Here is a 16,865-nt window from a genome sequence, read left to right on the forward strand (position 1 = left end):
AGGGGGCATGGCCTGAGGTCCCCTGTCAAGCCCTGCTGGTTGGGGGATGCGGCCTGAGGTCCCCTGTCAAGCCCCACAGGGGCGAGAGGGGGGTGCAGCCTCAGGTCCCTGCCGACTGCTCGTTAAGGCTCATTATAGAAACTCAACCTCTGCTGTGGGTGCAGCCATCTTGTGTTATGGAAACCCTGCTTCTGCTGTGGGCGCAACCATCTTGTGTTATGAAAACCCCCGCCTCCGCTGTGGGTGCCACCATATTTGTGGTGGAGCGATAGTCAATTTGCATATTCCCTCTTTATTATATAGGATCTGTTTTTCCCCTTTGTTTCCTGCATTTGTAAGAAAACTTTTTGACTTAACCTTGAAAATACTAGTTTCTAGAACCTATGTAGAAACTTTTTTGTTTCCAAAACTAGAATGGCATTTGGTTTTATAGATTCTGTAACTTAAAAAACAAAAGAAAGAAAAGAAAGAAGGACAGTGTTAGATTCCTATATATCCTTTATATATGTAACATCTAGGAAAGTGCCACCTTTGTTACTGAAAGTCACCATTGTGTGTCTTTTATACTGAAAACAGGCCACTCTTGATAGCATAATGCCAATAGTAACTTCAGACAGTTTCTACCTATATAGATATTTAATATGACTTGATACTGATTTACATTGAGTTGGGGAACTATTTGGAGTGAACCAGGATCCAGGAACAAATGCTTTGGAGCATTTGCAAGAGCTGTGGGCTTGATCATTGAGAGGGGCTGGCTCAAGTGCTAGTTTCCCTCATGATGTCAGATTGCTACCGGCTACTGAAAAGGAAAAGGAAGTAGCATTTTGCTCTGTAATATGAACCCTCGTAGGGCTCCCAGAGCCTTGTCAGTGAACAGGGTATATCTTCAGAACTGCAGGTGGACAAAAAGGAGGGCTGATGGGCGAAGAGTCTTGTGCTGAACTAAACTCATACTGTCTTTTCAGTAAGAATCCCCAGAGTATGTGATGTAAGCAAAGGGGAAAAACAGATATAGTATAAAGGAATATAATGTTGTACATTATACACATGAAAGCCACTTTACATTTTTGTTTTAAAGCCAGGCCTGGTAAACATCATTACATAAAAGGGTACGGTCTTTTTTTTTTTTAGTTTTATTCATTTCAAACGGGCCGAATCCAGCCTGCGGGCCGTAGTTTGCCCACAGCTGGAGTAGCCCCTTCCAAGTTGTCCTCTGGGAAGCTGTGTACTTTTTCCAACAATGCTGCTGTTGCTAAAAATATTTTTGGTATTTTTCTTTCAACTGTACAGTTAGAGTCTACCACATAGGCTGTTCTCCTGTTGACAGATGCTTATCTTTAGAAAGATGAAGAAGCTAACTAAATATTTAGAAATAGCCAAAGTCATTCTGAGTTCTCCTTGGCAGGTAGTGTAGGAGAATGATCAGGTGGACAATTTTGTTTGGGTTAAAAGTGAGATCTGATATTTTTACGTGGTCTGTCTTCTAGTTCTTAAAGCAGTTTGTGAAGAGTTATTTCAAAACTACTTTGAATAAAGGAAGCATAGTTGAAATAAGTACATTGTTTCTGGGTGTGTCTACTTTGATAATACAGTTAGTCAAATGAATACATTCTGGTTATGTATCTTGTAAAGCCTTATTATCCTCTAGTTTCAAGACTATTTCAAAGTACCATGAATTGCTGTTTGACACTTACTATGGTCAGAGTTCCCAGTACAAATGAAACTGTACAAAAAGAGAAAGAGAGCTACTAGATAGAATAGGATATGGAGAGGATGTTAGAGTTGCTTTGCAAGTTAACCTTACACTAGGCTCCCAGTTTTTCTTCTGTAAAAATGAATCCATATATATAAAAAGCCAGTGACTAGAATGCCAGAACGCCCAGAACAACTGGAATGACCGGTCACTATGACGCCCACTGCGGCTGGCCAACTGGCCCAATCAGGGGTGGGGCCGGCTGGCCAACCTCCTGCGGGACCTCCCCCCAGCTGGCCCCACCCCCAATTGGTGGGCCGACTGACCTCCTGCAGACCCCCCATCCCCCTCTCTGGCTGGCCTGGCCCCAATGGGGCCCTGTTCGGGGGTGGGGCCAGTGGCCAACCACCCGTGGCCCCTCCCCCCCATAGGCCTCAATCACCTGGCAGGCCGAGGGACCCCACCCGTGCATGAATTCGTGCACCAGGCCTCTAGTAATAATAATAATAATAATAATAATAAAGTTACACTATCCACATATAGGACCGTTGTGAAGTTCTTCAGGAGGTTCTTACTGCATATGAAGCACTTAGTGCCTTGTGTATAATGATGATCAGTAAATGTTAGTCATTTTTATTATGCTAATGTGACATGGTGGGTGGTTGCCTGGAAGAGAGAAAGAATGAAGGAATAGAGGGATAGGGTGCTGTGTGGGAAAGAAAAAAAGTACTGACAGTAGAATAGGACTGGCCTGTCTTCAGTTTTTAAAGTTCTCCAAACCAAACCTGTTTTAATCGTACTCCTAAATACATGTCATGAATGGCATGAGTAATATTTTAATTTTTAGCTGTCCCTTAATTTTTTTAGTTCTTTATTGAGATTCTGGTTGTATCCTGAACAAAAACAAAGCAAAATAACAAACCTCACCATCCCCCAAAATAGGGTTTTGAGGATTTGGATATCAGTTTGTAAAAACAAATTGTATTATGTTTCCAGCTGATGTGGTTTTTGTACATAAAAAATGCAAATCTTATCAGTTGCATTACGTTGCTTTTTAAACAGATGAAGATGAAGATGGTGATCGAATTACAGTGAGAAGTGATGAAGAAATGAAGGCAATGCTGTCATATGTAAGTACATTACAAATGAGGACTATCTTAAATATATTACTGTGATTGAGGATGCTGTTTCTTGGCAAAGTGAAGGTATAAACGTAAATCACAATTGCCATAACATTTTTCTATATAGTATATAAGGTTTTCAAAGATTTCCTTATGTGAAAGTTAAGGGCATTCTTTCCAAAAGACACTTACTGATCATATCGTGAACATTAAGAATAATGCATCTTAATGACTTTTGCATTAGGTATGGTGCAGACTAAATGGACTATCAATTTCCTGTATTTTTTATGCAGTACTTAAAGTAACGGCTCATTAAAAATGAACCCCTGGGCTCTAAAAAATTTTTCAAAATCTACTTTCAACTGGCGATCTCTTTCACCCTTCCAAACACACTATAGTTATAATGTAGCTGCAGGCTTAATATGGATACACAATTTAAAGATGTGCTCTCCATTATTTTATCCACCCCCTTATACCCATCCCAAGATGAACTACTATGGGGTTACTTACTGAATCAAAGTGATTTGAATATATCCTGAAATGATTTTTCTTTTGTGTTTTGGATTTCAGTGAAAATTTGCATTAATGTTTGTCACAGGGCTGAAGTACATCAACAAGAGAAAAGACTACATTTCTAAAACTTTAGTACTGAGCTTGAAAAATTCAGCTATGATAAAATAAACAAATTTCCTCTTATTTTATTTTATTTTATCTGTGTTTGTATGTGTTTATAAAATCTCTAATGGTCTGGTGAAAAGAACATTGGACTGAAAGCCAGGAGACCCAGCTCTTTTCTGGTTTCCTGGCCTTAGGCAAATCACTTAACCTTTCTGTGCTATTGTTGCCTCATCTGTCAGTTGTGGATAATAATACATGTCCTTTCTATGGCACAGGGTTATTGTAATGATCAAATGGGGGAGTAGCTGTGAAAGCCCTTTGAAAACTTAAAAGTTCTATACAAATGCAAAGTGGTATTATGGCGGAAATGATACTAATCTTAGCTAACAGATTGTAGGTTTTTGATAGACTTCAACTTCAACCCAAGGTATTGTTTCATTGTAATGAAAACTGTAAAATATCTTTGTGAGTTTCTGCCAATAGTTTTAATTTAGGGTAGGAAGAAAGAGAACAAGAAGAATGGCATGATTAACAGAGCGTTGCATTCAGAGCTGCACAGAGTAGGAAAAGTCAATTTCCCATTGACTTCCCATTAACTTACTTGAGAGTCCTTGTGCTTTGAGAATTTAGAGCAGGGCTCATCAGCACCTTGAAAGGTAGAGTAGGATGGTCTGCTGAAAGGTCTAATACTAGTATTGATAGATTTCTAACTCTCCTGGGAATGTGACATGCTTATTTTTAGAAAACACACACACAGGTTGGTTCTAGTTTTTTACATGCATCTATTGCAGAGTACATTACTGACAGCAGGGTACTTTCATTATGTCTCTGACATATCCACATAAAAAGGTGTGTTTTCAATAATGTACATAATAATAATCATTTCTGGGTTTTTTGATTCCTCATCTCTAGACTAGATTCTTATGGTATTTCATTTTCATTGGTTTTAATCACTCTGTGAGGTAGATATTGTCATTTCTATATTTTAGATGAGGAAGCCATGATTAACAAACATGCTGAAGGTCTTAGAGCTATGAATGTCAATATGGAATTTAAGTTCCGTTTCTTCTCCTCGCCAGGTAGCTCAGTTGGTTGAGTGTTGTTCCAATATGCCAAGGTTGCAAGTTCAATCCCGGGTCAGGGCACATACAAGAATCAACCAATTAATGCATAAATAAGTGGAACAACAAATTGATATTTCTCTCTCTCTCTCAAATCAATAAATAAAAAAATTTAAAATTCAGTTTTCTCTTATGCCAAAGCCCATGATCCTTTATGTTTTACACTGTTTTCTCTCCTATTCACTTCCTTGCACATTAGTATTGGGATCTTTCTATGTTATAACCACTATTAAAATCTGAGTGATTAGTATTTATATAATACCTTAGTTGAGCTATCTGAGTATATATTCCCTATGATTTGTGTTTATTTTCTCAAATACAGTGCTTAGTTTTGTAGGAAAATATTAGCTATGTAATTGTTTTTAAACTTAAGTTCCTGAGACTTTTTGAGAGCCACTTTTTAGTCTGAAAAGAAATCAAGTAGCTCATTGATCCCAAATACTTAGGTTTCATGAACTAATCAATCTTTCATTTTTAGGTTGGAAGACAGACATAGGCATGGTAATGTTTAATTTTGCCAATAAAACCAAACCTTAATACATAAACTAATAAAAGTATCTTGTTAACCATTATTTTATTAATAGAGTGGGAGTTATTTAAAGATTAAAACATTAGGCAGTACATAATCTCAAAAGTAAAGATGATCATTAAAGTGAGTAAATTTAGTTTTAATATAAAAAACTCACTACATTATTCTTTATTAATTTGCTATGGATATTGAAAACTTTTTTTATGAATTGGTAGTGGCTTACGGATTGTGGTCAGGCCAATTAGATCCCGATTTTCTCACTAATTCATTGAACAAATACTTAGAGCCCTAGCCGGTGTGGTTGAGTTAGGTTAGAGTGTCATCCCACACTGGAGGGTTGCAGGTTCAATCCCCAGCCCTTTGGTATTTCTTTAATGTAAGCAAAGCAAAATTAGAAACATTTTTACCATAAATTCTTTAATTATTCTTTCCTATTGATTACAAAGGTTAAATGAATAAACAGCCTGAATCTCTGCCTAAAATTTTTGAAAAAATTTGCAATGTGTAAGTTGTAACTTGCAGAATTGCTTTTTTTTAAAAATTGGATACAAGCATTTTCTGGCTTTGGGCCAACAGAAGCATAAGCTGTTGGGTGTGTTTGTTTGTTTTTTTTTTATCAGTAATTTAAATAGGTTTTTGTATTAGATCTGAAAATGTTGCTTTTTTAATTGAAAACTTATCAATTATTTAAATTGTTAGCAGCCTTAGGCTGTTAATTTTATGTATGCCATAATAGTGACATACAGTGGATTTTGATACATGTGACACATGGAATATCGCATTGTGGTAAGGATTTGTCATAACAATAGATAGTTGTGTGCTGTTTAAGTAATAACCAATATATTAAACCGAAGTGTTGCCACACATTAGTACCATTTTATGTAAGTTATTTAGAAGTTGCATTCTTTTCTTCATTGGATATATTTTTATGACTAATGAGAAGAAAACAAAGCTATAATAAATTGTCTTTTAAGAAAATTTAAAGTAATTTGGTCTCCAAGGAGATATTTAATGTATTGAGAGAATTCAGCAGCCAAGTGTTATTACAGCACCATTGTGATAGCTCTCTGTGTTTTGTTATGAGTTTGTGTTAATCAACAATCTGTTTTTATAGCGTAGTCTCTTTTAAGTTATGTTGTTAGAATATTCCACTTCTGGGATCATGGCTTTTTCTCTGACACTATTGTATCTTTTTAATTCCTCCATAAAGTATTTTTTTAATTAGAATTTGAAATGCTTTATTAGGAAAAAAATACACCCAACCTACATATTTTGAAAACTGAATACCTGATCATTGCTAATTACTTAAAGGACCCTGTTAAATATTCCCTTAATGTATTTTACATTTTTTTGTATTGTTTTCCCTCTCATTTTCTAGAAAGATTGAAGATAGTATGCTGCTTTTCTTCCATTTTTTTTTTGTATTTGTTGCCTCGTAGTGCTGGCTTCATTTCCCTACACTACAACATCAAACAACAATGCTGGGCCTTGTTTATTGATTCCTCATAAGCTTTATCTATCACTGAGACCCAGCTATAGGAAGGGGTTATTTTCATGTTAACCTCTACTTTTGGGTGACCTTTCATTAAGAAACTCAGTAGTACATTTTACTTTTGTAAGTGGGTTCATATTTGTTTCTGCTAAATCCTACGTCTAGTAAAGGATTTATTGCACTTGGTTCTTTTGATACTGAGGCGCTTGTATGAGTGCAGCACAGTAGTAACAAGAATAATTTTCTTCATTTTGCCCATTCTCTCTCTTTATACCATTTTTTCCCACATTGCCAGAAAAGAATGGGATGAGTTTAACTGTAAAGCCTCCCATTAAGGCTGAGCCCCTGTGTTTTAGTAGCGTGTAAGTATTCCCTGTGGTACACTTGACCATAGTTAGACGTGGTACCATGAGGGAAACTACTTCTTGACCTCTATAGCACTTTGTAAATTGGGATATGATTAGCTTTAGCCTACCTAATATGCACAACTTGGAGATTGCCTCTAAAATTATACAGTTACTCAAGTAGAGTTGGAAGGGAGGCTTAGAGGTCTTGTCCATCTGTTTCATTTTACAGAGCAGGAAACAGGCCCAATGAGATCAGATTCAATTGCAGGTCATTTTGGTGATGAATGGGAAGGTCTGGACACAGATCCAGGCCTTTGGCTCTCAGTCCTTTCATTCCCAGTCTCTTCACTCCCAGTCTTAAGTGATGTTTTTGTTTTGGCATCTATTGAGGCAATATTATTAATATTATTAAATATAAAAAATACTCTGGGCTTTTAAAGTTTTAAAGATTTTCTTCTTACCTTTAAGGCTGAGTCTTACCCCACATTTTTTTGCTGTTAGAGGTTGAACATTTTACAACCTCGGCCTTTGCTATTAGAAAGTTTCCTTCAAAGAGCAATGAGACTGAAAGCTCATTTTCCACATGGTGCTTTTAAATATTCCCCATATTGAGTAGGTCCTACTTTGAACTTACTTTGTGCATAGAAAAACAGCTCCGTCTTCAATGAGCAGTTAGTCCCCTAATTCAATGTAATTCATCCAAACAAACTGGTAATGCAGTATATTCTCCTGGTAGGGTGGAAAAATGATTAAAAGAGTGAGAAACTGAATGAAATAAATAAATTGTTTTAGAAATTATTTCGTTTTTTTCTTCAAATAATAGCATGCTCTAAACTGTATAAGTTTTTCTTTTGTTTTCTCATTCAATGAATAAAGCTTTTTTTTTTTCTTTTTAGGGGAAGATTATTTTAACTTCCTCTTCTTTTTGTCTGGGACATTTGGATGACCTTGAAATAGTGATAAAAATATAGCAGCCCCTTATTTAGTCCAGTTGTGAAATATCTTGGGGTACCTGTGCTGGTAAGAAGCAGAAGCATACTCAAATTTACATTAAAACAAGGAGTTTATTATGCATTTAGAAATTTCGTTTTTTTCTTCAAATAATAGCATGCTCTAAACTGTATAAGTTTTTCTTTTGTTTTCTCATTCAATGAATAAAGCTTTTTTTTTCTTTTTAGGGGAAGATTATTTTAACTTCCTCTTCTTTTTGTCTGGGACATTTGGATGACCTTGAAATAGTGATAAAAATATAGCAGCCCCTTATTTAGTCCAGTTGTGAAATATCTTGGGGTACCTGTGCTGGTAAGAAGCAGAAGCATACTCAAATTTACATTAAAACAAGGAGTTTATTATGCAGCTCATGGTAGCAAAGGAAAAAATGAGCATAAGTAGGCCTCAGCCAGGGTGGGACCTATATTTTGTCATTAATGTGGCCATGCACCCAGTTCAGCTCCATCTCTGTAGAGGACTCAGGGTAGCCCGTAGATTGATTCCTCTAGGGTCCTATGTTGCAACAGCTAGCACGAAGGGGCAGAGCCATGACGTACAGCAATTGGGGGCTCTGACTAAGAGCTTCTCTTCAGGGGAAATGATGGACTTCTAGCACTAGGATTTCTGTGGGCCATAACCCTGGAATTAGGCTCTTGTTGGCAGCTCCTAATGAACCTCTATGCTCCCAGGGCCAGTTTTACTGGAAACAAGGAAGAGTCATTTCTACATATCTCTGAAAGGTGGATGTAAATTTGTTATAATAAAGTTAGAGGAATTCAGTAAATTGTCAACCTAGGAAATATATCTAAAGGGACATACATTAAAATATAGTCAACATACATTATATTAGTTTCAGGTGTACAACATAGTGATCAACATTTACATACCTTACAATGTGATCACCACAGTAAGTCTAGTAACCATCTGTCACCATACAAAGTTATTATATTATTGACTATATTCCCTGTGTTATGCATTATATCCTGTGACATATATTTTGTAACTGGAAGTTTGTACCTCATAAACCCCTTCACCCTGTCTTCAATTTCAATAGCCTCCTCCCTCTGGCAACCATCAGTTTGTTCTCTGTATCTATGAGTCTGTTTCTAACTGTTTTGTTTGTTCTTTTTCTTTTCCACATATAAGATTCCACATATAAGTAAAACCATATGGTATTTGTCTTTATCTGACTTATTTCACTTAGCATAATCCCCTCTAGGTCAGCGGTTCTCAATCTGTGGGTCGCGCCCCCTTTGGGGGTCGAACGACCCTTTCACACGGGTCGCCTAAGACCATCGGAAAACACATATATAATTGCATATTGTTTTTGTGATTAATCACTATGCTTTAATTACGTTCAATTTGTAACAATGAAAATACATCCTGCATATCAGATATTTACATTACGATTCATAACAGTAGCAAAATGACAGTTATGAAGTAGCAACGAAAATAATTTTATGGTTGGGGGTCACCACAACATGAGGAACTGTATTAAAGGGTCGCGGCATTAGAAAGGTTGAGAACCACTGCTCTAGGTCCATCCATGTTGTTGCAAATGGCAAGATTTTACTGTTATTCTTTTTTATGGCTGGGTAATATTCCATTGTATATATATCCATTCATCCATTCATGGACACCTGTGTTGCTTCCATATCTTGGCTATTGTAAATAATGCTGTAATGAACATAGGGATGCATATATCTTTCAAATTAAGTATTTTTTGTTTTCTTCTGATAAATATCCAAAAGTGGAATTGCTGGGTAGTATGGTAGTTTTATTTTTAATTGTTTGAAGACCCTCCATACTGTTGTCCATAATTGCTGCACCAATTTACAATCCCACTGACAGTGCACGAGGGTTTCCTTTTCACAACCTCACCAAAATTTGTTTGATTTATTTATATTTTAATATCAGGTGAGCAGTAGATGGGGTCTTGATGAAAGCACTATCAAAATGGGCTAAATACAGCAGTCTATTTGTAAGGGGATGTCCCATTTGGCCTGCTGTCTGCATGGCCTGATGGTCCTGTTTTATTTAAGTGGCAGGTTCCCTGAAGCTACTATTTAAACTTCTATTTTAGAAGTACAGCAGAATTGCCGCAGCCTGGAAATAGGTGAAAGGTTAGTGTAGTCTGCCTCAGGCTAACTGTGGGGATGACTCTGAAAGCTTCAGCTGAGAGGATCCTACAAATTTGGGACCATTGCTGAATACAAATTTAAACTCCTCTGCGAACATGCATTACCTTAAACTTGTCCAAGTTGAATTTCATCTGCTATTGGCTGTCCAAACTCTATTAAGACCAGCTGGAGCTCCCCTAACAGTTTTACTATCCAAAACAAAGTTTTATCATTAACTTGGCCAACATACTGGCCAACATCTTTTTTACTTCCAAATCATTAATAAACACATCCTAGCCAATAACTTTATCCTATAAATAGGCCCCAGAGTTGTTCTCTGTCAAACTTTCACTGGAAGACTTTTCATTGTGCTTTTGTTTCTCATTATCTAATTAATCCCTGACCATATGTGGCTAGAGTCATTTAAGGAAGAGCATCTGCACATTGTTGTTACCTCTGCAGGGGCAATGAGGTGAGTGAGAAGGGGGGGGGGGACTTGAAGCCAGGTAAGTCTGTAGCTATTAATTTGGTATTCACAATAGATCAGCTTCATATGTTATTTTTGAACACTGAAGCAGTTGTGTTCTTCCTAAGAGGTCAGAGAAAGCCTCTTAATGTAAAGTATAAAAAATAATTGAAAGAAGGTGTAATGAATGACACTTCTGAGTAGTGTTGTAATTGAATTTGTAGTCATTTGGCAGAGTTAAGATTGTTGGGTTCTTCACTGGGAAAACTAATAAATTAACTATGGACTGCAAATAGCTGGTTAGTTTATTGATTATTGCTGTAATTACTGACTGAGCTACATATAATGGGGTATGCTTACAGTATTGACAAAACAGGAATTTGAAAATTTTATCATTAGGAAAAAAATAGCATGCTCTTCCTTATAAGTTGAAATACTGCACTAATTATATTATCTGTTAGAAGACATGCTAAGGAGAGATTTAGGAAATTGTTTTGTTATAAATGTATAGAATAATAAATAAGCCCTTTTTTATATGTAAGACTTGCCACTGAGTAAGTTAGAAGTACAACCAATGAGTATAGTTATCATGTGTGTATTAGTTCCTTTCTGCCTCCTTCCCTTAAACATTGGGGGGCACCAATTATGTGTAAGACACATAGTAGGCATTGCATGGCAGTACCTATTTAGGGTTTAGGAGACACAGGCCTTTTTGAAAATCTACAAAGTTGTTTTTTCTTTTCCTAGAAAATTCACACAATGTGACATTTCACATAATTTTAGCAACTTAAGGATGTCCGGAGGCTCATATAGACCCAGGTTAATACCTTTGCGTTAAGAGAAAATACACAAGACATGGTCCCGGCCCTTGGTGAACTTCCAGAAGAGAAGCAGACATTGCTCCTCATAGTGCCCTTTTACTTATTTTACTGTTTATAGTACTGTGGTAATTAGGGAAAGGGAAGGGATACTGACTCAGCCTTCGTAAACCAATTAGCTAAATTCTTCTGTACTTGGTCTAAAAATTTCAGTGATCTTGTTTAATAGTTTCTGTGTCACCTATTGTTATAAACGTTTTCTTCTATGTACTGTTGCTTGGAAGTGGGAGATTCATAGCACTGTGCCCTCTTTCAAGGTTTTTTTTCAAGTATTTTGTAAGAAAGTTTCCCATATACCAGCTACTTTGATTTGGTTCTTCCTAACGCCTTTATGGGGTGAGCAAAGGAGGTATTTTTCCCATTTTTACAGCTGAGATTACTGAGGCACAAACAAATTGCATGCCTTTTTCAAGGTCACACAGCTACTAAACGTAGAGCTGGGACCTGAGATCACTCACTGATTCGTCCACTATTCATACAACCAGTTTTTCATACAGTAAATATTTATGGGATAGCAACTGTCTGGCCAAGTGTTATGCCAGGTGGTGGAGGTGCAATGGACATATAATTTATTTCTTCAGGAACTCATTGTCCAATCAGGGAGATTAACAAAAAAGGAAATAGTGTTCAGTGTGGGAGGATAAGAAAAGCTCATTACCCGGCAGAGTGATAAATGCGATAAAAAGTTCAAGTGTTAGGTGCTCTGTAAGCACAAAGGGGCACTTGATCTGGCTTTGGGGACAGAGAAGCCTTCCTGAAGAGGGTGATGCCCAGGTGGATTAAGAGGACAAGGGGGCTGGGAGGGGTGTTTTGGGCAGAGAAAAGAGTAAAGGCTCAGGTGAAAGGATGCCTGGTGCATTCAGGAGGAGCTACCCGTGATTCAGTGTCTTATGGGCAGTGAGGTGGGGAGGAAGGGAAGATAGGAGATGAGGTTGGGAAGGAAGGTAGGCAAGATCATGGAGGGCCTTAGCTTGAGGGATTTGAGAGGTGGGAAGATGCAGAGTTAATAAGACTGCTGATTGAGTGTGGGGAAGAAGGAAAGAGAGGTGCTCTGGATTACTTTCAGATGTCTGGCTTGGAAAACTAGGTCACTGTGATGTCATTTACTGAGATAGTGAACCCAGGTGGCAGAAGACATGTCTAAGGCATGTGGGAGGGGTGGGAGAGGTAGGGACCTGTTGAATCTGAGGAGCCTGTGGACAACCAATTGGTTATGTACCGAATCTTAGGAGAGAAATCTGGGCTGGAAATAAAGATTTGTGATTCATCAGCTCCTAATTAGTCTCAATGACTCCTCTGGTAATTGAAACCTTTGAAGTGGCCGAAGTTAACTCAAGGAGAGTATAAAATAAGAAGAGAAGGTTGATGAAAAACCATGGGGAACTCCATCATTTAAAGGATGGGTGGGGGAAAAAACCACTTACAGGAAACGGAGCACAGTGGTTAGGGAGATAGGAAAGCCAGAGAGGGTCACTGAAGAAGGCAGGAAGGCCCCTTGTCATACAGGAATCTTTGCAATGCACCATGCTGCCTCATGTATCCCCTGAAAGATCAGGTGACCTGGCCTAACCCGTACAGGGTATGAAGGAGGAAGCAAAGCTCTCCACCAGCTCAGCAGTCCACCCAGCAGCCTGCTTTATCTAGTTAAATGTTTTGTGTATGAGAAATATCAGGTAATTTACCTTTTGGCTTTTAAATAGTAAACATACATTTCTTGTTCTGAGTGCATGAACTAGATTGAAAGAATTATTTTTCTTGATTCACCGATAAAGCCTTTGTTTTGTCTGTGAAATACAGGGGTGATGATCCTCACAGAATAGGATAAGGCTGTGACAAATTAAATGAATAAATGTAGGTATGTAATACTGAGCCCAACACAGTAGGTATTCAATGAGTGATAGTCTTTTCTCTCTGTGTGTGTTGCTCTCTCTTTGTCTCTTCTCTCTCTCTTTTAATAGAGAACTTGTGCCTTGTAAAATTAAACTGCTGTTTTGGAATTCAGGTTTTTCATATGGCAGATTTCCATGAAGAAAAAAATGTTGTAATTATTGATTGAATTGTGTTTTTAGAATTAGAATTAGGTTTATAACAAATAGGAACACTGTTTGATAAACTTGCAAACAAAACAAAGCAAAAAATTGTTCTTGCTATCCCCTTGTTGAATTTGGCCCTCTGTTTCAAATTAATTAGATTTTTGGATAACTATGCTGAACTTTGTCACATCCTTATTAAAATTGTTTAAGGATTTTGAAGAGCATCTCAAAGGGACTCTGAAACTAATCTGAGTCTGGTACTGGAGATTCCATTAGCAGTCACAAACCTGATTAATCTTTTACTCAGTTAGCTTATTGATTATTGCTGCAATTACTGCATGTAACGGATTCTGCAAGGGATACCAGCAGAAAACATTTTGTAACTGCTGCTGATGTATTCAGGTTGAGCACAACGTTTTATACTTTTTATACAAAATGCTTCTGTATTTTTAAATGCTGGAGCATTTCTACTCAAAATGCTGTGCTTAATATTTTTACAGTATTAGAAGGTTCACTTTTTAATTTCTCAATTACTATTAATGCATTACAGTTTACAAAGTGCCTTCACTAATTCTATTCTGCAGTTTAATTTTGAGCTTCACACTAACCGTGTGTTATAGAGTAGATCTCTTTATTCTCATTTGGAGGAAACTAAGGTTCACGGAGGTTAAATGACTTCTTGGAGGCCACTACAAGTTAATAAGTGGCAGAGTCAAGACTGGACCCCATTTCAAACAATACGTATTTATCAAGCACCTACTATGTCCAGGGATTCGTGTTAGGAGCAGTGAAAGCCAGCTTAGAATTATAGAGACTAAGCTCAGAAAGTTATTTAGATCAACTTCAAATTATGACTTCCTTAAAGTTATAACGGTTACTGTTACTTTTCTGTCTGAACCATGTGAAGCATCTTGGCATACAAGATTGAGGCCTTTGGTTGGTTGGTTGTTTTTCATTTTGTTTTTGTCTAGTAGAAGTCATCTTTGTCATTGTTTATATTTTATCACCATTTGGAACAAAATTGGAAAGAATCCCTTTAAAGGGAGAATATATAAAAACACTGAGAGGATCAAGATCTAAAAATAACTTGCTTTGCAGCTTATTAAGTGCTGTCTTATATTTTCTCATTATAAGCTCACATTAATCCTGTGCTCAGAAATGGCCAGTACTGAGACTCCTGGGTTTGAGTCCTCTAACTCCTCCAAGTTCCTTGCTTATTTCACTAGGCAGCATAGGCCTGCTCTGTGACAGGAGATACTGTGTGTGGCTCGAGTTTTATCCATGCCCCTTAGGGAATGCCGTGTAAGTAGTAGCCTGAGCTCCTAGGTCTGGTGCCTTGTTGGCAGCCTCCTGGTCCTCAATAGGCCTGTTCCTCAGGCCAGTTGCCTGGAGTAGGCCCGCACCACAGGTTTAATTACCATCCTTTATAGTTTGTCCTTGATGGTGAATTACTTTGCCATGTGGAACACAGATTCTCTGTTACTACAAACACAGATCAAAATCAGTATTTCAGCAGGAGAAAAGGTTCCCTGAGTTTGGAAGAATTGTAGAAAACAAAAAACAAATTCTAACTACTTGCTTTAGAGGAACTGGCAAATGGCATACTTAGTATCATTACTGTGACTGAGTTAATCATACAATCCAAAGAGATGTTTATAGGTTGCTAAAAAAGTCTTACAGTGATTATAAAAATATATCTAGCTTTCCAGTTGATTTGGCACAGGTTTGAAATGAAAGGGAAATCATTTTTAAAAATTTATTTTGTGAGGTAAATAAATAAAGTTGGAAAACAGGTCAATTTCATGCATGCAAGGTTTTATAGTAGGAAAAAAATGCATTGCACCTGTTCTGACCCTTTACATTTGAGGTTATTTGTTTTCAAACTTGACCCCAAGCGCTAGTTTCAGACAACACTATAATTAATTTGTTAGATAAAGCATAAGGATATTTTATTTTGATTTCTAGGATTGTGGTGAAGTAGTAACTAAAATTACTAACCTATTGTACATAGCAGTTAATTAAAGAAAAGCATTAACTATAGGAGAACACCACCACTGCTGTTGTCTTGTATCAGTATAAAAAGGCAGTAATTTTTTTGACAGCCACTGATTGGAAAGTTGCTTGCAGCCTTCCAGAAGCAAGGGGGTACATGCTGTGGATCAATAACCAGCAAATTTCCCATTAAAAAGAATACCTGAGCAATGTTCCAAATAGCCACTGGCATCTTAATTTTCCAAGGAAACCTCAAACACTGGTATGCCGAGGACAAGTCATTTTCGGACAATTTTTCCAGACTACTTGTTAACAGTTATTGCTGTCCCAAAAGGTTGACAGCCTACATGATTGATATTTCATTTACTTGTCATCACTGTTTGAGTAATAGCGACACTATATTTCTGGGGTTTTAAGGAATATAGTCTCCTGAAAGACATCTACTTTAGTATGTATTCTGGAGAGTACATCGCATATGTTTTTGCTGTATGTATATAAGTTTTTACATACATAGAAAGAGAGGATCAGTTTCCTCTATAGTGTGAAAGCCTTGGAGAGCAGGGTACACTTATATCCATCCATATCTGTCATAAATTCACCTTCACTTTGTTTTTAGGGCAAAGAGCCTTAGACTTGTTAACTTTTTTATTTCCAAGATGATGTAGAATTTAAGATGTAGAAATAAAGAATTACATTATTTCTAAGGGAAACAAGAAAACTTGATCTTATAATAATTTAATGTACATAAAAGCAATAAGAGGACAAAAACCTATATCTTCTCAAAAGAAACTTAAGAATGTCAGCACATAATGATCAAGGAAGAATTTCCTGAAAATGTAGTAGTTAAATAACATGTTTTTAATATAAAAATAGCTCCTCAAAACACCAAATCGGAAGTTTTCATTGTTGATATTTTGCCACCAAGAACATCACTTTGTGGTTTGTCAAGTGTTATAGAAGTGAGGGCACAGAAGTGGTTTCCAGGTTAGATGGGCATAAGCTCATCGACTCTCATATTAAGGAAAATGGGAATCAGATTATAATTTAACCTACTGAATGAATCTGTTTTTGAAGGAGCGTGAAAGCTTTTTTACTTGAAACTTTATTTTTTTGTACCCAGAATTTTAAAGTGAAATTTGATCTATACTAAAGTGTTTATAAGATTAAAGCATAAAAGGTATGTTTGTATGAAACTGGGCTACCTTTTAATCAAATTATCCTATCATCTTTGGATCAGTCATGTCTTGTTTGCTTGTTCTACAGTCTCTATTACTTAGTTTTTCATCATCTGTGTATTTTATACCCAAATACGAATAATGTTTGATTAACTAACTGGCAAAGAGATCCAAGCTAAATGTGAGGCATCTTCATTTTGCTTTGCAAAATCCAGGGGAAAAGAATAAGAAAACATTCCACTAAAATGCCTTGTGTTATTTTTAATACATTTCATTTTCAAAATACT

The 16,865-nt window shown here is 36.9% G+C and overlaps 1 protein-coding gene across 8 annotated transcripts in view; it reads left to right on the forward strand.

Annotated features, from left to right (window-relative positions):
• MAP2K5 (mitogen-activated protein kinase kinase 5) overlaps positions 1–16,865 on the forward strand; it is a 261,792-nt gene that overhangs the window by 22,934 nt on the left and 221,993 nt on the right. For 7 of the 8 annotated variants that reach the window (XM_005862082.2, XM_005862083.2, XM_014536301.1 and 4 more), the window contains exon 3: positions 2,759–2,826. In XM_005862082.2, the coding sequence (XP_005862144.1) occupies positions 2,759–2,826 (68 nt within the window). Of the gene's footprint in view, positions 1–2,753; positions 2,827–13,175; positions 13,234–16,865 lie in introns of those variants that run through there. The other variant, XM_014536303.1, reaches the window with a different exon arrangement.

Source organism: Myotis brandtii, unplaced genomic scaffold (assembly GCF_000412655.1).
Source record: "Myotis brandtii unplaced genomic scaffold, ASM41265v1 scaffold160, whole genome shotgun sequence".
In the NCBI taxonomy this organism is placed as follows: Eukaryota; Metazoa; Chordata; class Mammalia; order Chiroptera; family Vespertilionidae; genus Myotis; species Myotis brandtii.